This window comes from Nicotiana sylvestris, chromosome 3 (genome assembly GCF_000393655.2).
Source record: "Nicotiana sylvestris chromosome 3, ASM39365v2, whole genome shotgun sequence".
NCBI lineage: Eukaryota > Viridiplantae > Streptophyta > Magnoliopsida > Solanales > Solanaceae > Nicotiana > Nicotiana sylvestris.
This window is the reverse complement of record NC_091059.1, coordinates 96,602,531-96,626,374: the sequence shown is the minus strand read 5'-3', so window position 1 is coordinate 96,626,374 and position 23,844 is coordinate 96,602,531. Positions and strand designations below refer to the sequence as shown.

General features: G+C 39.6%; 2 protein-coding genes across 8 annotated transcripts; both read right to left on the bottom strand.

Moving 5' to 3' along the window:
• Window positions 1-583: 583 nt before the first annotated feature.
• Window positions 584-20,061, bottom strand: LOC104236279 (jasmonate-induced oxygenase 2-like). Of its 4 annotated transcripts, none has more exons than XR_011406102.1 (4): window positions 18,655-19,652; window positions 17,830-18,160; window positions 17,667-17,756; window positions 584-1,297 (listed from the first exon to the last, which is right to left on the bottom strand). XR_011406102.1 is itself a non-coding variant. In XM_070170899.1 (4 exons), the coding sequence occupies exons 1-4, from the start codon at window positions 19,964-19,966 to the stop codon at window positions 1,046-1,048; spliced, it is 1,026 nt and encodes a 341-aa protein (XP_070027000.1). In that variant the 5' UTR covers window positions 19,967-20,061; the 3' UTR covers window positions 584-1,045. The 4 variants fall into 4 exon arrangements, 3 of the variants coding, with proteins under 3 accessions (XP_070027000.1, XP_009788475.1, XP_070027001.1); XM_070170899.1 differs by lacking the exon at window positions 17,667-17,756 and adding an exon at window positions 19,871-20,061 and having other exon boundaries at window positions 18,655-19,001; XM_070170900.1 differs by having other exon boundaries at window positions 1,181-1,297; window positions 17,694-17,756.
• Window positions 8,571-16,853, bottom strand: LOC104236264 (uncharacterized). 4 transcript variants are annotated; one of them, XR_011406104.1, is made up of 5 exons: window positions 14,669-16,853; window positions 14,458-14,586; window positions 13,696-14,363; window positions 13,526-13,612; window positions 8,571-13,446 (listed from the first exon to the last, which is right to left on the bottom strand). XR_011406104.1 is itself a non-coding variant. In XM_070170901.1 (3 exons), exons 1-3 carry the CDS (start codon window positions 14,913-14,915, stop codon window positions 14,173-14,175), a joined length of 567 nt encoding a protein of 188 aa, XP_070027002.1. In that variant the 5' UTR covers window positions 14,916-16,853; the 3' UTR covers window positions 8,571-14,172. The 4 variants fall into 4 exon arrangements, 1 of the variants encoding a protein (XP_070027002.1); XR_011406105.1 differs by having other exon boundaries at window positions 8,571-13,612; window positions 13,696-13,808; window positions 14,172-14,363; XR_011406103.1 differs by having other exon boundaries at window positions 8,571-13,612.
• Window positions 20,062-23,844: the final 3,783 nt, after the last annotated feature.

Sequence of the window (23,844 nt, the reverse complement as noted above, 5' to 3'; positions counted from 1 at the left end):
GTATGAACAATAAAGTAAAGGCAATAAAGCTGAAGAATAATTGCGGAGCACGTTAAACAAGAAAAGAATAAGAATGTTCTATTGCTGTGAATAATCTGATGCTTACAAAATGATTGGGGTCCCCTTTATATAGGAGGAGAAAACCCCAACATAGTACATTGCTCATAAAGGTAAAGAATCCTATTGGTACAGGTGTATGACGGTCTAGTATGGACATGTACTATTTTGTACAACCCTTATCCTATAATTAATGCCCAAATCCACGTGTCCTTGAGAAATTCCTGCTCTTTCTTGATTGATTTCGAGATTATATTGTCCTCGACGCAGGCCGTGTCAGGCCTTTGATCAGCTTCCTCGAGGTAGGTGTCCCTTAGCCAGATCTGCCCCATGCCTCGAGTCTCCCGGACTCGAGCCTATAGCCCGATTTAAGACTCCAAAATCATACTCCTCGATTTTGATCGTATACATAAATATAGAATATTAAAGATGACAATGTAGGGGCATCCTTGCAATCGTTCATAAATGGACATATGTAATTAGAAGCTTTTGTGGACCACTTAACATTTAATCAGATGGAGCCAAATAAATCAGGGCCAAAACTTCTTATCAGTTCCATTTATCTCATTTAACAGCTTCTTTATTAATTATATTCTTCTGTTGCTAATTAAACAGCAGGATTTACAATTCATTTTAGATCGGCATAAAGACAATTGATCGCCATCTAAATCAATTTACTCAAAATAAATATGGCGAAACAAAAAAAAAAACAAAAAAAAAACAAAACAAAACAAAAAAACAGGCGTTGAATACAGAATGAGACTTCTCTTGATAAAAATTCAGTAATCTTTTTTTGCCTGTGAAGATCCTCTGAAAGCCTTTTACTTCAAATAGGCCATGAACTAGATCAGAATTATTCTAAATGAGTCCACAAGACATGATCATACTTATATATTGTATAACTCGTCATAGAACCCATTCTTCTGTTCTTTCTCGGATGCCGGTGACTGTTTATAGTAATTACCTTATTTTACTGATATTTTTGCAGTCATCTTGAGGATTTTTGGGACTCCCCTAACTGTGATTTTCCTTGAGGGCCCTTTGTCCTCATGTAGAGTCTATATTCATTAAAAGTCATTGGTGGATACAATGGAGGATTGTGTTTTGTCACCAACTCTTTAGCTGGTTCTATCATCAAATCGCCTCTGGGGTTGTAGAAAAATGCAAGGGAAACTCGTTCTTCTGCGGAATTTACGATTACTCTATGCTCTACACTTTTGTAAATAGCATTGCTTAGTACCTACATAAATAGAACAATAGAATAAGTGCCAAAAATAAGTAAATGCATAACTATTTATTAATTGATGATTTTGTTTGATGTTTTCCAAAAGCTGAGTTTGCAAACAGGTTAGACAAGAATTTTCCCAAAAAAAACAAAAAGAATAAATAGAGTTTTTAAAAACGTTAAACAAAAATAGTTTATCAAATCCAATTAATCATGGGATAAAAAATGTAAATAGAGGAGTAGGAGGGTAAATACTTACCCACACCGGGTGTTTACACCAAACTATATTAACTTACTATGGTTACTTAATTGAATTAGATAAAAAAACATATGATTTACCATGGTTAAATGATTGAAGTCTATATGCAAGACACATGTCATGTATCTATTAGTTTGGTATAAATACCCGGAGAATGTAGGGTAGTTAATATCGGTGGAACATGGAAAGTACTAACAGCCCACCATCTTTTGGCGCAAACATTGGGACCAAATGTTTCTATATTGAAGTTTGTTTAAGCACACTTCTTTTCTTCCCTTTTTACATTTTTCCCTTTTGTAAAATCTTTTTTCAAAAAATATACTACTTTAATTTTCTTAGGAGTTTTCTTTTATGAAAATTTTCTAACTGAATACTATTTCTTAAACAATAATTAACTCTTCTTGGAAGTATAGACCAGTTTTAATGAACAAAACAACAAATAATTAAATATTAACATCAAAGATTTGGTGGGATACATATCAGATAGCCTCTACGATACTTTTTTCTACAGATTATAGGTCAAGCCTGAGAATGAAAAAATCCTAATATTGAGCACTTCATTTTATTATAAAGTTTCAAAATGGGAACGGGATACCATATAAAAAATATTATTAATAATATAATAAAACTAGAAAAGCAAAGCTAAATCACATGGATCATCTGTAATATTCAACAATTTAGAAACCCTACGAACAAGAGCAACAACAAACCTAATGTAATTCTATAAATTTAGAAATACTACTGAAAAGAATAGCAGAAGAAGAGTATTATTCGGAGATCTCCTATTAGCCCAAAATCGTTAACTAAAATTAGAGGATTCAACTAAAGAAGAGGAAGCTTGAAAAGAGAAGAGAGATTTTTGAAAGAAGAACTTTGTTATTGAAGAAGGCTTTCTTGAATTTGGCTTCGTTACAAATGTCTAAGGTTACTCCTATTTATACTTGCCCAGGGATGATTATAGAAACAAAAATAATCTAGACAATTCTATCGTCTTCTACTAATATCTTCCTTAAATATCCAAGACTCTAGAATATCTAGATATTTCTTAAGTACAACAAATATCAAAGATATTACTCCATAACTTTCTAGAAACTTCTTTTAATTATAATTTTTACTTTTCCAAAAAATCAACTTTATTTTCACACTCCCCCTTAAAGTGATTTTTTGGAAGCTATCTCAAGCTTGTCGCAGAAGAACTCAACCGATGCTTTAGGATGGGTCTTGGTGAAGATCCCATCACTATTTTTCTGGCTCATCTTGCTTCCCCAAAGACTGAAGGTTCTTTATTTGGCCTTATAGAGAAACGGGAATATGTACCGACAAAATTTTCATCTCTGAAGCGAGCTGGCTTGATAATAGTTCTTTTTGGCCTTCCCGAACCACATGAATCATCTTCTTGCCGAGTTTCATGTTGTTGACTTCTCGGGCTCCCCCTTTCTCTTAGCTCCTCGACAACTGTATTATCTAAAAAAGTACTCGTGATGGGCAGAATTGATGCTTCAGGGTTCAAGGGTTTATAACCTGCCCCTTCTTGTGCAACTCCATAATACAAAGATACTTCGTCGAATATGATATCCCTTGAGACAACAAAGAGATGAGTTTTAGGATCCATGCACTTCCATCCCTTTTTTCTTTCATCATATCCGACAAAGATGCATTTCCTTGCCTTGGCATCCAACTTACTTCGTTGAGAATCGGGAATGCGAACATAACAAATAGAGCCAAAAAGCCTGAGGTGTTTCATGCTAGGCTTTTCTCCAAACATTATTTCATAGTAAGACTTCATATTATTTGGAGAAAGCGCCATCCTGTTACTCACGTACGTTGCACATTTCATACCTTCAGCCCACAAGGCTCTAGGTAAATTCTTGGCATGAAGCCAACTCTTGCATGTCTTAGTTAAATGTTGGATCTTCCTTTTAGCCACTCCATTTTGTAGTGGCGTATCCGCACATGTTAGCTCTCTTTTAATGCCATGCTGACGACAAAAGGAAAGAAATTCATCTGACGTGAACTCACCGCCATTATCAGTTCGCAGCCACCTTATTCTGGTGTCGAGTTCACCTTCAAGTATTTCATTGAACTCCACAAACTTACTGAAAACTTCTGACTTGTGCTTCACAAAATAAACCCGAAAATGAAGGAATTCTCGTTGGCCCCATCAAGTCACTGTGAATAAGTTCTAGTGCGGCATTGCACCTTGACAAGGATCTGTCAAATGGAAGACGATGTGACTTTCCATATTGACATCCTTCACAAACCTCTCCTCCACTAAAATTTCTTAAGTTAGGCAAACCTTTTACTAGATTCAACTTTACCATGGCTTTTAATTTATCCATGCTTAGATGTCCAAGTCTAGAATGACAAAGATGTGGATTATCATTGCTATCCATCTTCTCAATATATGAATTAGAGGTAGATAAGACATATAAATCGTTAACTCTTTTACCTGAGTGAACAATATCTGCCTTGAGCACCTTGATATTTCGGAGGGATTTCACATCACGTGGGTCAAATAGTAAATAGTTTCCAGCATCTACAACATTTGCAACTGAAAATAGATTTTTTTCATACCTGGAACATGAAAGACACTGTTGAGGTTGATAGTGTCTTTTTGCTTCTCGTTGATCACAACAGTACCTTCGTTCTCCACATTATGGACTGTATTATCTGATGTAACAATGACATCATGTCCGTTGTATCCGCGAAAGGTGGAGAATTTGGATTGATCTCCAGTGAGATGGTGCTCACAACCTGAATCCACGATCCAGTCTCTTTCAAAATTTATGGAAGCCATGGCATTTATTGCTCGAGTTTCCCCTATGAAGAACTTTCCCCAGTCTTCTTCTTTTTTTCTTCTTCAGCAGCTTTCTTGGTTTGAGCCATATTGCTCTCTTTGGCTCGACAATATCTTTTTATGTGACCTACTTTTCCATAACGGTAACATTTTAAAAGCTTTTTACCGTTACTGGAAGACTCCCTCTTCTTTCCTGGCGAGCTTGAACCACTTGAGGATTTAAAGTTCATGCTATACCTTAATTTTCCTTTAAAATTCCTCTTATCAGTGATAAGAGCATTTCCTTCCCCTTCTTTGGTAGATACACCAGCCATCTGTTTGGCTAGTAGCTCTTGTGACGACAACAAATTCCCAAATTCTTCCAATGATGGTTGTTGAACCCATCCTTGAATTGATGTAACAAAGGGAATATATTCTATCTTTAAGCCACGAATAATAATTCTTCTTATTCGTGCTTTAGAGATAGCCTCGTCCGGATTCAATAGAGAAATTTCGGAACACAGATTTTTAACCTTCAAAAAATACTCGGCAATGGAGAGATTATCTTGAGTGGTGTTAGCTAACTCATTCTCCAAAATCTGTAGCCGAGCTTCATTCTTCTTGTTGAACAATTGATCGAAGGTCCTCCATATTTCATGAGCTGATTTACACCTTATAATATAATCAAATAAATTAGGGGAGATAGACCTCTTTAGGATAAACTCCTCCTTAGCATTAATCTGCTTCCACTTCTTACGTGCATTGCTATTTTCCGGTGCGTCAGACAGAGGACTTGTGTTACTCCCATTGACAACTTCTCACAAATCCTCACCAACAAGATATGACTCCATACAAGTCTTCCATACCTTGTAGTTGGATTGGTTCAATAAATCAATCCCCAGTCCATTAGCACGACCACCCAAATCCATGTAGAGAAACCAGTTGAATCAACTACTAACCCGGCCTTGAAATCCAGAAGCTGACTTAAGGATCTAATACCATAAAAAGAATAGAAGAAGAAGAGTATTATTCAGTGACCTTCTGCTAGCCCAAGATCATTAACTAAGATTGGAGGATTCAACTAAAGAAGAGAAAGCTTGAAAAGAGAAGAGAGATTTTTGAAAGAAGAACTTTGTTATTGAAGAAGACTTTCTTGAATTTATCTTCATTACAAAAACCTATGGTTACTCTTATTTATACTTGCCTAGGGATGATTCTAGATACAAAAATAATCTAAACAATTCTATCACCTTCTACTAATATCTTCCTTAAATATCCAAGACTCTAGAATATCTAGATATTTCTTAAGTACAACAAATATCCAAGATATTACTCCATAACTTTCTAGAAACTTCTTTTAATTATAATTTTTACTCTTCCAAAAAATCAATTTTATTTTTTCACACCTACTATATACGGTAAAATCGGAGAGTCCAATTTTCTGTCATTATAAGGTTCGAGACTAGGGTTCACCCTCGAGGGCTATCGACGCTCGACATCGGGGCGATGCAGACCAACGGCTATGATAGAAAAGTGGGGAGTTCCCAAGGAGCATAACTAGAGCTGACAAAGTCTAGTGAGCTAAATTCAGACCCGAATCATGACATCAATTAGCTGTCCCATTTCCATATCTTTGTAATTAAAGCTTTTTGTACTATGTAAGGATTCCCCTCATATATAAAGGAGATCCTTGTCATTTTGTAGACATCTGTTGCTCAATACTAAATACACAAGAACATTTTCTCTGCTCTCTAATACATTCTCTTGATATTATTGCTTCCATTTATTGCCTACATTTATTGTCTACTATTTATTGTTGTTCATTTATTTCTTATTATTGGCCATAAAGAGCCGCCATTGATTATATTATAACTGTTAGTCAACTATCGATTACCCTCGATAGCTCCCAGCCGAACTTCATACTCGACCCTGGGGCCCTCGAATACACAAGCTCGAGGCCCCGATTATTAATCATTCGGTTTGGTTATCACCTTGCTCTAAAGCTCTTTTCTTGATTCCAAGTACTTCACTTAGCACCTATTGCCCTAACAACTAGCATAAAAATAGATCACATATTTTTAGAACCACTAAATCAAATTTAATTGTTATTAACATTTTTGTGGTAAATAGTTTGGTGCCCACCGTGGGGCTAAATATTATAGTGATTATTTTCTTGTTGGTTTAACTACGTAACGCAAAGTTATCTTTCACACTTTTTCTTGCCCAAGATCTTTGATTTCTGGTCAAAATGTCTGATTCGGTGAACAACAATCTTGAGAAACATGGAGAAAATGGTGTGGATGTTCCAGGTATGGGTGTGCCACCGCGAAACCCTGAGAGCACACCGGAGCTGATTCCCAAGGGTGAGACCTCATGCGATGCCCAATGCGTTAATGCTGGTCCTCACATTAACCAGGGAGAACGCAGAGAAATTCAGTGGGAAACTTGGAACATCCAACCTGGGCAAAAGGAGAGATTCCTCGGCATGTCATTCATATTCTTATCGGGGGGGGGACCGACATCCCCCAAGGGCCCATGATCAAACGGACAAAAATATTCGCTACAATAGAGGGGCCAACACGAGACCGCATGACCAAAGACACCCTCGCATTCAGTGAGGAGGATCTCCAGACCTTGGCAGAACCACACAACGACGCGCTGGTAATTTCATTTCTTTTAAGCAACGTTCGAATTAAACGTGTGTTTATGGACCCAGGCAGCTCGACCGACGTAATCAGGTCGAAAGTAGTGGAACAACTTGGATTGCTCGATCAGATCGTACCCGCCTCCTGGGTCCTCCACGGCTTTAACATGGCCAGTGAAGTAACGAAAATAGAGATCGCCCTCTTGGTTGACATGTTCGATATGGTTCAGAACACCAAGTTCCACGTTATCGGCAATGACAAGAGGTACAACGCATTGCTTGGAAGACCGTGGATACATAGCATGAGGGTAGTGCCGTCAACTCTGCACCAAATGATAAAATTTCCAACAAAAGATGGCATAACAACCATATATGGAGAACAGCATGCGGCAAAAGAAATGTTCGCAGTTTACCAGGAGGCACCGAACCCTATACACTCCACCTCAGATGACTGTGGGAGCATACAAACCCCCGAGGATGATGAAGAAGATTTCCTCGCTCCTCGAACTTCCGTTGCCTCCGAAGAGTCGGATACGAAATCGACAATTGAAGAACTGGAGCAAGTTGTTTTGATCGAGCATCTCCCGGATCGGAAGGTATACTTGGGAATGGGATTAACCCCCGAACTCAGGAAAAAACTCATTCAATTCCTTATTAATAGCATCGACTATTTTGCTTGGTCCCACTTAGATATGTCAGGAATCCCGTCGGAAATAACAACCCACCGATTGAGTTTCGACCCTAAGTTTAAACCGGTGAAGCAAAAAGAAGATCCCAGTCGGAAGTAAAACACACATTCATCAAGGACGAGGTAACGAAACTCCTTAAAATAGGGTCTATTAGAGAGGTAAAGTACCCCAAATGGTTGGTCAACGTAGTGGTAGTGCCCAAAAAGGGGAATAAGTTAAAAATGTGCGTAGATTATAAAGATTTAAATAAGGTATGCCCTAAGGATTTGTTCCCATTGCCTAACATCAATCGTCTAATCGATGCTACGGCCGGCCACGAGACCCTCACCTTTCTCGATGCCTACTTGGGGTATAATTAAATTCAGATGAACCCCGAGGATAGGGAAAAGACTTCGTTCATCATAAAGTATGGTACCTACTGTTACAATGTAATGCCCTTCGGGCTAAAAAATGCGGGGGCTACGTACAAACGTCTAGTTAATAAAATGTACGAGCACCAGATAGGCAAATCCATGGAAGTTTATATTGATGACATGCTAGTTAAGTCCCTACACACAGAGGACCATTTAACTTATTTGCAGGAAATATTTGACATCCTCAGAAGTTACAACATTAAGCTAACCCCGAGAAATGTGCCTTCGAAGTGGGTTCGGGCAAATTCTTAGGCTTCATGGTATCGAACAAGGGGATCGAGATCAACCCCGACAAAATAAAGGCCATCGAAGAAATCACGGTGGTAAACAATGTAAAGGCCGCAATGGCTGACAGGGCGGATATCGGCTCTGGGCAAATTCATATCAAGGTCGTCGGATAGGAGTCATCATTTCTTCTCTTTACTCAAACAGAAAAACAACTTCGAGTGGACTCCAAAATGCCAACACGCCTTAGAGGAATTAAAACGATATCTGACTAGTCCGCCTTTGCTCCATACGCCAAAAGAGGATGAAATGTTGTAATTATACCTTGCCGTATCCGAGATAGCGCTAAGTGGTGTGCTGGTTTGAAAAGAGCAAGGTATGCAATTCCCTATTTATTATGTGAGTCGGGCTCTAGGGGATACCAAAACCAGGCATCCACACCTAGAAAAATTAGCTCTTGCGTTAATAAGTGCATCGCGCAAAATTGAAACCCTATTTTCAATGCCACCGTATTTGCATTCTAACAATGTACCCTCTCCAAGGCATATTGCATAAACCCGAACTATCAGGCCGATTGGCCAAATGGGCCATCGAATTCGGGGGGTATCGAGTATCAACCCCGAACGGCCATCAAGTCCCGGATTCTGGCAGACTTCGTGGATGACTTCTCGCCCTCCCTCGTGCCCAAGGTAGAAAAGGAACTCTTACTAAAATCAGGTAGATCTTTCAGTGTATGGTCCATGTTCATTGACGGCTCCACAAACATGAGAGGATCCAGACTCAGTATAGTCCTGAAGCCGCCTACGGGTGGCATAATTAGGCAATCTATAAAAACTGCAAGATTGACTAACAATGAAGCCGAGTATGAGGCTATGATTGCAGGTCTGGAACTGGCCAAAAGCTTGGGAGCTGAGATCGTCGAAGCAAAGTGCGATTCACTCCTGGTAGTAAACCAGGTAAATGGGAGCTACGAGGTCCGAGAAGACAGGATGAAAAGGTATTTGGACAAAATCTATGTCACATTATGTCGTTTCAAAGAATAGACTCTGGTCCACATACCTCGGGACCAGAACAACGAGGTCGATGCCCTGGCCAACCTGATGATCATTTGTTGAAGAAGATGACCTACTCCCCGGGGCTGTTATTTAGCTGTCCAAATCAGTGGTCGAGGAAGGTCATGCCGAGATTAATTCAACTAGCCTAACATGGGATTGGAGGAATAAATATATTGACTATCTGAAAGACGGAAAATTACCCACAGATCCAAAGGAATCGAGGGCCCTGCGAACCAAAGCAGCCCGGTTCTCGCTCGATGAAAACAAGACTCTATACAGAAGAACTTTTGATGGCCCCCTAGCAGTATGTCTAGGGCCAGGAGACACAGATTATGTACTCCGAGAAATTCACGAGGGTACTTGCGGAAACCACTCCGGCGCTGATTCCTTAGTCAGAAAGGTGATCAGGGCAGGCTACTACTGGGATAACATGGAAAAAGACACTAAGGAATTTGTTCAAAGGTGCGACAAATGCCAGAGATTTGCTCCTATGATTCACCAACTCGACGAACAACTACATTCGGTCTTATTTCCATGGCCATTCATAAAATAGGGAATGGACTTTGTCGGACCTCTACCAATAGCACCAAGTAAAGCTAAATTCATTTTATTTATGACTGACTATTTCTCAAAATGGGTGGAAGCGTAGGCCTTCGAAAAGATAAGAGAAAAAGAAGTCATTGACTTCATCTAGGACCACATTATGTGCCAATTCGGTATTCCTTCCGAGTGCGATAATGGGAGGCAGTTCATCGGAAGCAAAGTAACACAGTTCCTTGAAGATCACAAAATAAGAGAATCATGTCGACGCCTTACCACCCATGTGCAAACGGCTAGGCCGAGTCCACAAATAAAACCATCATCCAAAACTTAAAAAAGATGTTGGAAAGCGCTAAGGGAAAATGGAGAGAAATATTGCCCAAAGTGCTATGGGCATACCGAACAACTTCAAAATCAAGCACAGGGGAAACACCTTTCTCTCTAGTATATGGCGCCGAGGCTTTGATACCAGTGGAGGTCGGGGAGTCGAGTGCCAAATTGCGACACACCACTAAGAGCTTAAACAACGAGGCCATGACTACGTCCCTCGAACTATTAGATGAAAAGCGAGAAGCCTCACTGGTCCGAATGGCTGCCCAAAAGCAAAGAATCGAAAGGTATTATAATAGGAGAACAAACCTCCAACATCTCAGAGTCGGGGACTTGGTCCTAAGGAAAGTCACCCTCAACACCCAAAACTCTAATGAAGGAAAGCTAGGCCAAAATTTGGAAGGACCGTACCACATCCTCGAAATAATCGGCAAGGGGTCCTACAAGCTCGGCACCATGGAAGGCGAGCAGCTTCCAAGCAATTGGAACATATCAATGCTGAAACGATACTACTGCTAAGGCATCCGATGGAAGATTCTAAAACATCCTCAAGCTCGAGGGCCTCAGGCTTTGTAAACATGTGTTGCACTCTTTTCCTTCGACCGGATTTCGTCCCTAAAAGAGTTTTACCGGCAAGGTTTTTAACGAGGCAACATCTATATGCTACCTACGGAAGAACCAACAAGCATTCAAGACTTCTTTCGCAATCAACCTCAAATATAATAGGGCATCCCCCCGGAAGGTCACCTACTCGTAGAAGCCAAGATACGCCAAGGGGGTCTCGATAGGAAAATAATGTATCCGGCCAAACGGTCAAATGAACCGTGTCCACATAGAACAACCAAGCCCCTAATAGCAAAGGCATGTATACTTGTACCAAGTAATCGAAGAATACTTCCCAAAAGCATTTTTGCGTCTCAAGGAAGCTCGACATTGGGAAAGGTCACCTACTCAGAGAAGCCAAGATACGCCAAAGGGGATCTCGATAGGAAAATAATGTACCGGGCCAAACGGTCAAACGAACCGTGTCCGCATAGAACAACCAAACCCCTAACAGCAAAGGCATGTATACTTGTACCAAGTAATCAAAGAATACTTCCCAAAAGCATTTTTGCATCTCAAGGAAGCTCGACATTTTTTTGCAAAAAATGGCCTGGAGCCAAAAAACATCCCGAATACTCGGGGACTGGCGTCAACAACTCGGAATAGCACGATCCCTGGGTCGGAGCTTCAAACTCATAAGTCCTCAATGAGGCAACAACGAGATCACAAAACAATCCGAGAGCCAAAAACGTCCCGAACACTCGGGGACTGGCGTCGAAAACTCAAAGCCACATGACCTCCAGGTTGGAAACTCCAAAATTGTAAGCCCTCAAAGAGGCAATACCAAGTTTGCAAGTAATGGCTCCCAAGCAGAGAAATCCTCGACGACTCATGGACTGCTGTCAATCACCATCTCCATCGACTTATCAAAACCCAAGACCATAAGACCGCACGCAGGCAGCCTCGATCTCGTAAGACCTATATAAGGTAATAGCAATATCCGTAAGACCTCAAGAAAGGCATGAACCATACTTGTACCAAGTGGCAATATCTGTAAGACCTCAAGCAAGGCATGAACCATACTTGTACCAAGTATCCAAAACTTGTAAGACCTTACTAAAGGCATAAACCCGATCTCAAAGTTTAGGCTATATATCGAACTTGTATGACCCCTAAAAAGGCATACCCTCGATATAGACACCGAAACTACCTCACTCGGGACTTAAAGGCTCCGGCCAAACACAAATGACTATGGTTACAAGGTTGTACCAGCCAAACTAACACGACTCGGGGACGCCTGACCATCACTATAAAATCACAGGCATTCAATTACTTCGAATATACTTCGGAAAGAACCGGTTAAATAGGCTACCCTTGACATAGGCAAAAGAGCTTCGAGCATGTCAGCTCCTGAACACTAGCTTCGAGATATTCAGACTCTGAGCCAAACCTCCCGAGGTGCTCGATCATCGCCATATAATGACTCACAATCGAGGTTTTTTATTAAACCGTTGAAGAGTCAAGAAAACACTATTTCAAAAAATCCTTATCAAGGGAAAAATAAAGCCTACATAAAAGGTCGCATCGACCCAAGGCGTAAGAGACACTCTCGCCAGCCCACATAAAAGGTCACATCGACCCAAGGCATAAGAGACATTGTTGCCAGCCCATGCAAAAGGTTGTACCGACCCAACATGTAAGATCCTAAGGACCAGCTTTAAATTCAAAAACTTGAGGGTCGAATGAGCTTGAGTCGAAACTCGATTCGGACACTAAACCCAAAATAGTTAATTAAATATGCCTAAGAGCAAAAGCGTAAGAGCCATTGTTTTCAGACTATACAAAAGGTCGTACCAACCCAACGCATAAGAGCCACTATTGCCAGTACTAAAATTGAAGGTCGCATCGACCAAACGCATAAGAGCCACTACCGCCAGCGCTAAAATCGAAGGTCACAGTGACCCAATAGGACAAAGGACAAAGGAGAAAAGAATGGTAAAAACAATAGGCCTATTATACATATGGCTCGCAGAGGTACTTTTACAAGGCTTTTGAAAAATCCTTAAAAGTAAGGGGCCAAACAGAACCCTAATCTATCATCAAGCCTGCATCTTTGACGGCTCCGCTGGAGGTTATGCCCCAACGGTTCCGGCTACAGTCCCAGGACCTTCGACAGCCTCTTCCCCTCAAGGAATCCCACCTCCATTCTTGTCATCTTCTAAACCACAACCCTACGCATCTCCAGAAGCAAACAGGGTAGCAGCTCTCTCCTCTAGGGTCTTCACCTTCTCAAGCTCGGCAGACAAATCGATATCCCTTGTATGTATGTCCTCTAGAGTTCGCCTCTGAGATTCTAACCGATCGTGCTCCACGGCTCGAGTCAATTTCAGTTCAGCCTCCTCAGGCACTCTCCCGATGTGAGCATTTATTACGACACCCTCTTTGTGCGCAAATATAAGTGCCTCAGCTTCGGTTTTGATCCTGCATAGTGCAGCTACTAACTCAGAGTGGAGAATTATATATTTGGCACTATCCACCCTCACATCTTGAAGATGACGCCCGACTAAGGCAATCTCTTCCTGGAGGGTAACCCTCTTAGAGGTTATCTCTCTCACATGCCGTTTGAGTTCGAGGACTTCAGAGTCTTTGGCTTAGAGCTCCTCCCTCAGCAGGGCACCTTTCTTCTCAAACTGTGTGAATCAAATCCAAGATGTTAAAACATTGGGATCTTGCAAACATTTAGACGATAGCAAAAGGAAACTACGTAACCTGTTCAACAAGATGAGCCTTCTCACGCTCATGATGGGTCACCTCAGCCTAAAACCGGGCCAAGGTCTGAATATAAAGCACCTTAGCCTGAGCCATGAAAAAGATAAGTTAAAAAGACAAAGATCAGAACAACAAAGATCAGAACGATAGACAGGATTTACAAAAAGTACCTGCTCGCAAAGCCTGCTCATCTCACTGAAAACGAGTGAAGCATCGAGCTCGGGAATTCCCTCGGGAGCGGTCGAAGGCTTTTTAGGTGCCTCTCTGTCTTCGATAAGCACCCCTGCATCAAAAGATTCTTCATTCGGGACATCTTGCATTCCCTTAGGGGGTAAGGTCATTCCCTAAGGGGAATCACTCACGACAACGACACTAGCAGGGTCAATCAAGGCCATCTCTTGGCCATGAAGGGCTCCAGAACTGGGCTCCTCCAAACCATCTACCGAATGCGTTCTAGCTCAAGGGATATTTTGGCCATCGGCTGGCTCGGGGACATCGCCCGATACTCCCTCAGTGGCCTCTCCATTCCGAGGTTGGACTGCGACAACATCGAGCTCCAGCTCAGGAGCCACCATCTCTATGGCCTGAGGGTCGGTCAAGTTTTCCCATCCCTTAGACGCTTTCAAGAAATTATTTTCCCCCTCACCTTAAACTCGGGGACTTCCTGCTGTTCTCAGAGTTAGGGTTTCTGGGTCGACCTTAGTTTCTTCCACCTTCATCTTCTTGGATTCTGGAGGTTCATTCGATGGTTCCCTTTGTCTTTTCCTCCCTTCATCAGGTCCCAAAGTACCCTCTTCACTAAGCGATGTTCCTTTCATCAAGGGGATCTCCCCCAAACCTACACAAATGAAAAAATAAAGCATAGAGAGTAAGAGCACTATCAGTAGCAATTCAGGTTGAAAGGTACAACTACAACAGGGGTGAAGGCTCACCATGGTCCTTAGCTTCCCATCGAGCTCGATACAGGTCACACCACACTCGTTTGGCATATGGGCAAATCGAGTCCAGCCGGCCGACCCAGCCCGAGAGGTCCGTGACTGCGCCAGGATAAATTGCCACGGCTGCATCAGTAGAAAAAATTAAGCGCATGGAATGATGTACCTAAAAAGAAGCAAGGAAATTCTAGATAGTGTATCCACTTACGTTCCATATTCCACCTTTTGAGGAACAACATCCTTTCCACCGGGATCAGGTCCGAAGTCCTTACTCGAACAAAGTGGCTCATCCACCCACCATTCCCAACTTCTTCGATGCAAGCAAAAAAGGCCCTCGGAGCTCGGCAGTGGAGCTTAATTAGACCCCCACGGAAGAGACGGGGGTTGTACATCTTGATCAGGTGATCGAAGGTGAAGGGCATCTCCTCAGTCATGTTCACATAGTACCTGATCATGTAGACAGTGTGCCAAAATGAAGGGTGAATTTTGTCGAGGGTCACTTGGTACCGTTGGCAGAAGTCGAGAATCACAGGGTCTATCGGAAGCAAGGATGGCCCCACCGGCCCAAGGGTAAATGGGTAAGTATACACACTGAGGAAATCAGCTTTGTATGTCGTTATATCCTTCTCCCGGGTAGGAATCTCCACAAGCACCGCGCCCCCAGCGGCAATCAGTCCTCACCCTTTCGACGTCTGTTACTAAGCTAATATACTGAGACACAGGCTCACGACACCCAAGCTTCGAAGAAGGTCTCTCGCCTTGAAATCGGAAGCCGTTGCAAAGAATTCTGGAACGCATTCCTCAGCACGAGAAGGCATTGCCGCTTTGCCTTTAGATGGAAGCGAAGAGGAGGAGGTCACGTTCTCCTGAAAAGCAGAGGCGGAAGTTTTTGCCATTTCTAAAAGATTTTAGAAGAGAAAGGGAAGTTGCGTTTCAAAGAAAGAACAAAAGTAAAGGTAGAAGGAACTTTTTGGGGGGCTTGGTGGTGCAGTGAGTTGTAAAGAACGAGAAGAGAAGTATTTATAGAGGCCTCACACGCACGTTGAAGGAGGCCAAGGGACAGCCAACCGCTGTAATCAATGCGAAGGCTTTCAAGGGCTGTATATACTCCGTCTTTTGGCACCTTATAACTGCCGTCATTGCGGAAGTACCAGAGGGGCAAGAATTCAAGGTCATTTCTTATCACTTTCACTCTAAGAAACGTGGGGACTACCTGTATACGATAAAATCAGAGGGTCCAATTTTCCGTCATTATGGTCCCTCATAAGCATATTTCACAAGGTTCGAGACTAGGGTCGAGGTTCACCCTCGAGGGCTATTGACGCTCGACCTCGGGGCGTTGCAGACCAACAGCTATGATGGAAAAGTGGGGAGTTTCCAAGGTTCATAACTAGAGATGACAAAGTCTAGTGAGTTAAATTCAGACACGAATCATGACATCAATTAGCTGTTCCATCTCTATATTTTTGTAATTAATACTTTTTGTACTATGTTAGAATTCCCCTCATATATAAAGGGGATCCTTGTCATTTTGTATACATCATTTTGTATTGCTCAATACTAAATACACAAGAACATTTTCTCTGCTCTCTAACACATTCTCTTGATATTATTGCTTCCATTTATTGCCTATATTTATTGTCTTCTATTTATTGTTCTTAATTTATTGCTTATTATTGGCCATAAAGAGCCGCAATTGATTATATTATAACTATTAGTCACCCATTGATTACCCTCGATAGCTCCCAGCCGAGCTTCATACTTGACCCTGAGGCCCTCAAATAGGCAAGCTTGAGGCCCCGATTATTAATCATTTGGTTTGGTTATCACCTTGCTCTCAAGCTTTTTTCTTGATTCCAAGTACATCACTTAGCATCTATTGCCCTAACAACTAGCATAAAAATAGATCACGTATTTTTAGAACCATTAAATTAAATTTAATTTTTATTACCATTTTTACGGTAAACATCTGCCCTCCAAACAAAACCAAAAAAAGAAGAAGAAATAATATGGTATATTGGCATATTGATGGGCAATGTGGATGCTAGAATCTAGTAGGATTTTCAATTTTGGTAATGTAGTGACTGCAGTCAAAGATTGCCTACTGTACCTTATCTTTGAATAGAAAAAAATAGAGTTGAGGCACTTTCACCATTTACCCACGTGATTAAATTAAATGTACGATTGTCGGCAAAGAATCTATGGCTATTTTTCACTTTATAAAATATTCCTTAAAAAAAAATTGGATAGTTATTGTATTTTAAAGGGTTTGTGTTATTAGATAGGATTTGATGGTTTGGTCATTGTGCATGCGCTAAAAACTCTTTTTTTCTTCTTCTAATTTTTAAAGTTGTTGTAGCTAACTAGTTTTCTAGTAGGGGAATGACTTTTGAATTGTATTTGAATACCAATTTCACTTGAATGTGAGTAAAAACCATAATTTCATTTAAATAATTTTCAAACAAGATGTTCAATAATTGACCACTATATTTACTATAACAGCTTAACTATTTGCAAAATAGTGAGAATAAATACTATTCCATTCTTTCCAAATATGTGTCACTTTTTGCTTTTCGAGATTCAAACCATATGAACTATAATCAATATTTTTAAAATATATTTCCTCCGTTCCAATTTATATGAATCTGTTTGACCGGGCACGGAATTTAAAAAAAATGAATACTTTTGAAAATTCTGGTCCTAAACAAGTCAAAAAGACGCCCAGAGTATTTGTGTGATTATAAAAGCTTCTTATTAAGGGTATAATTGTAAGTTTAAACTAAATTGTTACCAAATTTAGAAAGGGGTCATTCTTTTTGGAACGGACCAGAAAGGAAATAGGTTCACATAAATTGGAACAGAGGAGTAATATTTTTATTATATTGAGATGAGAAGATTTGCAACTTATAGTACTTTTATAGTTCTTAAATATCTTGATTGTGATTTTAAAATATTGAGTTGATATAATTCAAATTTACTCTCAAAAAGCATAAAGGTGAGTACTTATTTTGCGATGGAGCAAGTAGTATTTCATGGTCAAATGGGTGTTTATCTAAAAGTTAATTAAACAGCTGGTTGATGCTAGTATGTCTTTAAATATCTTGTTTTTGGTCTTCTACTTTATCAGAACGTACTGACCCAACAATACATCAAACAAGACATGATATTAATTAATATACGCACGTTTATAATACTTTATGGTTTACCAGGAACAAAAGCAAAGTGGTACTGACTGTTCGTTTTTGCAAATCATATCAAAACAAGACCCCTCCCATGTGCTATGTACCATTATATGTCTACACAAACAATAAATTAAATAAGAAACTTTTGAGTAGTAAAAAAGAAGTTAATTTTTGTAATTTAACTCACCTGAATTTGATCACCAATATTGACAATGAAAGCATGCGAAGCGGGTTTTACAGTAGTCCAGTCGCCGTTGCGGCGAACTTGAAGGCCCGCGACGTGCTGATCAGGGAGAAGAATGGTTAAGCCACCAGGATCCGAATGTGGAGAAAGACCTAAGGTTAAATCTGGTTGTGGACATTTTGGGTAAAAATTAACCCTTAAACATGCTCCAATATCTTCTCCTCCAAATGCATCTTGCAAGTAATCCTCTCTTAATCCAAGATTTGCTGATAATACCTTCATTAAACGCCCCCCAAAATTCACCACTTGTTTTGAATACTCTTCAATTACTTCCCTACATTTTTGTGACGTAAAGCGTTCAAATTTATACATTGATCAATTGTTAGAATATTTTTTGATAAGCTGTAGCATGTAGATGGTAAGAATAGTAACTGTCCTGATAGTGTGAAAAAACTTTTATATTACCAGTGTATATAATTTAAGTAAAGAAGAACTTAAAAATAGAAATTTATATTTATATAAGAAATAAAAAGCAATCTGTTTTAAAAACAAAATTTTTCTTTTACTTTTTGAGAATAAAGTCAAGCAAATTGTATGTTCTTACAAGAATTTAACACAAAATACCCACGTACAAGAAGAAAAAAAAACTCTTCAAAATATTTCCAGTAAACTACAACTATTTGAAAACCTAATTGCTCGGACCCCATAAATATAATATTCCAAAAAATCATGAATAGTTGAAGAAAAGAAAAAATAAAGAAGGACATGATAAGAATATGACAGTAGAGTAGCTTTCCAAGAAAAAAAGCGTGGCAGAGTAGTACGTACCTTAAATAAACAGGAAGAGCAGGCCACTTTTTTTGGTCTTTCAATGAACAAGGAAGATAGTGAAGAAAATAATAGTCACTCCAATCCAGAATGGCTCCTTTCTTTACACCGAGGCGGCTGCCATAACCTTCGTACGTCTTCGGTGAATTGGCACAAGACTGCTTCACTTCCATGGGCTGGTGAAAGAATTCTCGCCATACTTCTGTGGCTTGGTCCATGAGCTCTGGAGGAACCCCGTGGTTCACCACCTGGAAGAAACCCCAGTTTCTACATGCCTCTGATATTTGCTCAACTACTGATGATGTAAGACCACTAAACCTTCTGCTTTCAATATCGTTAAACAATTCCTGAAGATCAATGATCGGGATGTTAACATCAGTCTGCAGGCTGGACCTGCCTAACGATATTGGTCTCTCCGTTGGTGGCTTCACATATCTATCTGGAATTTTTGAGATGCCACTATCTGATAAAGATTGCACCCGGACTATGGGTTCTGGCCAATCTTTGGGATTATTCATAACTAGTTTCTTTTTTCTGTTTTCTTTAGTTTTTTTCTTCAATAAGGTGTCTGATTATCTCGAGCTATAATACAAAGCAAAGTACGATGATGATGGTGATTAGACAGTACTTTACTTTATTAATACTAAGAAAATCCTACATAGAAAGGCAATAAAACGTCCGTGTTTGGGACACATTTATCAGATTGAAAAAGAAAAAGAAAGGCAAGAAAGACAAGAGGTGTTGGGGAGTTTGCAATTTGCAAATGATATCTAAATTTAAAGAGATAAAGGATTGGAGTAAGGGGAGGCATAAAAAAGTTGGAAGGTTGGGTGGTGTTATGTATTCATGAAATGGACGTGAATGAAAACGTGAAATATGTGCTCTAGAATATGGGTTATGTGGGAGTATTGGGGTCCGAGTGGACGAGAAGGATGAGTCACTATTATCTTTAGCATACATATATAGTGCAAAGCTGGCTTATGAAGCGGCCAACAACGACATGTCTTTTTCTGGGCATATAGTATTCGAAATATAACTAATTGAGATTCACGTTAAGTATATTTATAAAGCTATAAAAATTAAAAGGTTACGGTACTCTCCTATTAAGGGTGATGAAAATTCAGCTATCTCACCACACCTTTAATTTTGGTGGTACTATCGACATGTCGATGACAAAAAAAAATTGAAGTCTTTAGTGGTGGTAAGAATTTCGTACCGTCTCATTTTGTTGGATCGAAAAATGCGCAGTTGAAAGCTGAAACAAAATCTTCATACAATTCGCACATGGTGCTACACATCTAAAGGGGTACATAAAATATTCGAATCGTATTTTTCTTGCAAAGACACATAACCTGTACCACTTCTTCAAGTTTTCCCACAATAGAACATACAATTAAATAAGGTAAGAGAACAGACTCATACATAGATGTGCTTCTTTTTTAAACTTAAGGGGCCGCCTGCTGGGATGCCACCAAAAGTAATGACTAGTTAAGACTGAAAACAAAATGTTATCTGCTAGTAGTAGAGTGAATGGGGCCTCTTTCTCTTTACTACGGCGCCGTGAACAAATTGGATATGCATGGGTTTGGTGCCCATTAAATGAAGAAAATATTTAGTTGATCTTGTTTTATATAAAAAAGCTAACTCTTTGATTGGTTTGAGCACAGAGATAAAAGAATCTCAGTTGTGCACCAATCGGTAAACAACAACCAGTCAATTTGAAGAAAGCTTTATTCGTAAAGCTAGTTTCGTTGGCACCAAAATTTTCACGCTAGCTAGTGACATTTTGTCAATGAAAGAAGCAAGAGGATAACTTAAAATAAAATAGGTGCTATAAATTTATAAATGCAAGACAAGAAATATAGTCAAAGATTACAAGGGAGCTATTTATGAAAGAAAGAACGCTGTTGCAAGGCTTTTAGAAGCAAGCTGTCTGTATGAACTGTTTGCAACTTGCCTGTTTATTAAGAAATTGTTGCACGTCATTTTATTGAGTTGCTTATAACCTGTCTACATCAACTACTTGCAACATGCTTGTTTTTTGTTTAATGGCAAGTAAAGATTTTATTTACCGCATAATATTTACAAAACATAAGAAAAAAAGAACACACATTGGACATACAGCCCCAGGTGTGTAAGCTTTACTGCCCTTCCTTATCTATCAAAAAAAGATCGTAGACTAGATATATCAGTTAAGCACACAGATAGTAATTTTGAAAGACCCTGAGGTTTCTCTCCTGCCATATATAATAGGTGGATCCTGCTAGACTCATTCTGTAGACTCAGCTGCTGCATTCTTGCCCTTATAATGTGTGGTTGCTCATTCTATCTTCTGTTGCCAGCTCATAGGTCGTCGTCGTATGTCTTACCACTGCAATATTGCTCTCCAAACTTGTGCCAAGGAGGTACAGTTGAAAAATAAATGATTAGTGTTCTTTACTATAACATTACATAAGGAACAACCACATTATCTAGACATCCCCACTTTGCTAGCCTCTCCTTGGTAAGCAACCTGCCCCAATGTGGCCAAATACAGACTGAAAATCTATTTTGGAGAAGCAGCATTATACATACTAACCTCCTCCAATTAACCTTCTCCTCTTAACTTCAGATAACCTTCCTTGATGGAGAACTTCTTAATTCTTTGTACCTCATCCTTTGTCCAGCCAAGTTCCTCGTAGTATTTTCCTGGCTTCATAATCTTTTGTACTATCCATGAGGCTTGCTTTGGCTGTGCTCCCACACTGTACCTTACTTCCCATAGTAAATATGAACTCACTGCACCCACATCTTATCTTTCTTCTTACACAAATTCCACAAGAGTTTACATATGGCTCCCTTGTTCTATGTGATCACATCAAGAATTTTAAGCCTCCTGCTGATCTAGGATAACATAGTTTGTCTTATGCAATCAGTGTTTTTTTGACAGCTCAACCCCTCTTGTAGAACACTTCTGATCAATTGAATTTACCATCATATGATAGGAACCTTGTAGTCCATGATTGAATTCTCCCTAACATCTTATCAATCCGAGGTTTGCATTGTGCTATTGATACTCTTTTGGTGCTAAGGGGTACCTTTAAGTGTTTGATAGGGAGTGAGCTTGCGAGAAGCATAGCAGGTGCAATATTTGTTATTGAATTTCACTATTTACTCCTCCAAAATATATGCAACTTTTGTCTGCCTTTGCTACCAAACCAAAAGCTTGAGAAAATTCGTGAAAGTAAGTATACAACAACCCGAGATAGTATCTCCTCTGCATAACAAAAAGAGATCATCAACAAAGCTTAATTGCACAATATTCATCTTAGAGCATTTTGGGTGATAGTTGAAATTGAGGTTCTTCCTTAGTTGCTTTAGATGCCTTGTGAGGTATTCCATTGCCAAAACAATTAAGAAAGGTGAGAGGGGATCTCCTTGTCTCCATCCTTTCTTGACTGAAAAATGGACTGTTGGATGACTGAGTATTATGGAGTACGATAAAATCTTGATACATCTCATACTCCATCTAATAAATTTAGCTGAAAATTTGTCATGTCTACTTTTAACATGCATCTTGGCAATAATCCCTTTCTACCATATTCTTTGACCAATTCATGGCTAAGTATAATGTTGTCACTAATCAATCTACCAGGGATAAGAGCAGATTGATTTTTATCCACTAGCTAGTCTATATCTTTCTGCAGCCTCTTAGTAAGCACCTTTGAGATTATCTTGTATAACAATGTACATCAAGATATAAGTATGTACTCTGTGATCTTTGAAGGATTAGCAACTTTCGAAATAAGAGTGACAATAGTGCAATAGATAGCTCGGTACAAATTTGCTTTGGAGAAAAATTCCTGCACTGCAACAGTAACTTCATTTCCAATAACAGACCAAGCTTTCTTAATGAACATGGCATCAAAGTCATCACACCCAGGTGCTTTGAGATCACTGGTATCTTTCAAGCCTTAATATATTTCCTCACTTGTTATAAGGGCAATCAACTGAAGTTGCTATTCTCTATTCAAAACTGGGCCATCCCTCATGACAGTTAGGTTAATTGTAGGTAATTATTCTCCTGGAGAAAGATTTTTACTAATAAACCGATATTCAAAATTATTCCATTGATCCTAATAGCTGCTTATAGAAACAAAGCACCTCTTCTTCAATGGCCTCCTTCGCTTGTAATACTTCCCCATTATTTGAGGTCTAGGTATCACCTGTTGAAGATTTGATACTCTAATATTCTGAAGACGACATTTAGGACCCGCTATGGTCACTACGAGGTCCTTGTGATATCCTTTGGGCTGACCAATGTCCCATCCGCATTCATGCATCAGATAAATAGTGTATTCCAGCAATATCTTGTTTCGTTTGTCATAGTATTTACTGATGATATCCTAGTGTACTCACGTAGCCAGGAGGAGCATGCAGCTTCTGAGGATTGTACTACAGATGTTGAGGGAGGAGAAGCTTTATGCTAAGTTCTCCAAGTTTGAGTTTTGGCTCAATTCGGTGGCGTTCTTGGAGCATGTGGTATCCAGTGAGGGGATCAAGGTGGATCAAAAAAAGATTGAGGTAGTTTAGAGTTGGTAAACCGTCTTCAGTTACTGAGATTTAGAGTTTTCTTGGCATGATTGGATATTATTACTGCTTCGTGGAGGGTTTCTCGTCCATTGGTGTGCCTTTGTCTAGATTGAACAAAAAGGGTGCCCCATTCAGGTGATCTGACGAGTGTGAGGAGAGCTTTCAGAAGCTCAAGACCGCCTTTACCACATCTACAGTCATGTTTTGACTTCAACATCAGGTTCTTATACAGTGTATTGTGATGCAAGATCAAGAATGCTAAAAATTCATGAAATTCAAGAAGCGAAGAATCCATCCAAGATTAGGATTTCTTTTCCTTAAAGATTAGGATTTGTTATTTCTTATTTCCTAGTAATTTAATTCTTGTTTTAGTAGGATTATATTTGTAGTTCTAGTCAAACTAGAATTGTTAGTTGGTATCCCATTCTTACTAGAATTCTTTTTCCTATTTTAGTTAGGATAGATTTTCTTAGCCTTATTCTTATTCTAGTCTAATTAGGATTAGTTTTCCTTAACCTTACCAATTTTACTCATTGTAAGGCCTATTTAAAGGGCTTAATATGCTGAAAATAAACATTGGTGATTAGTTTTTCTAAGCTATTGCTTCAAAAACGTGAT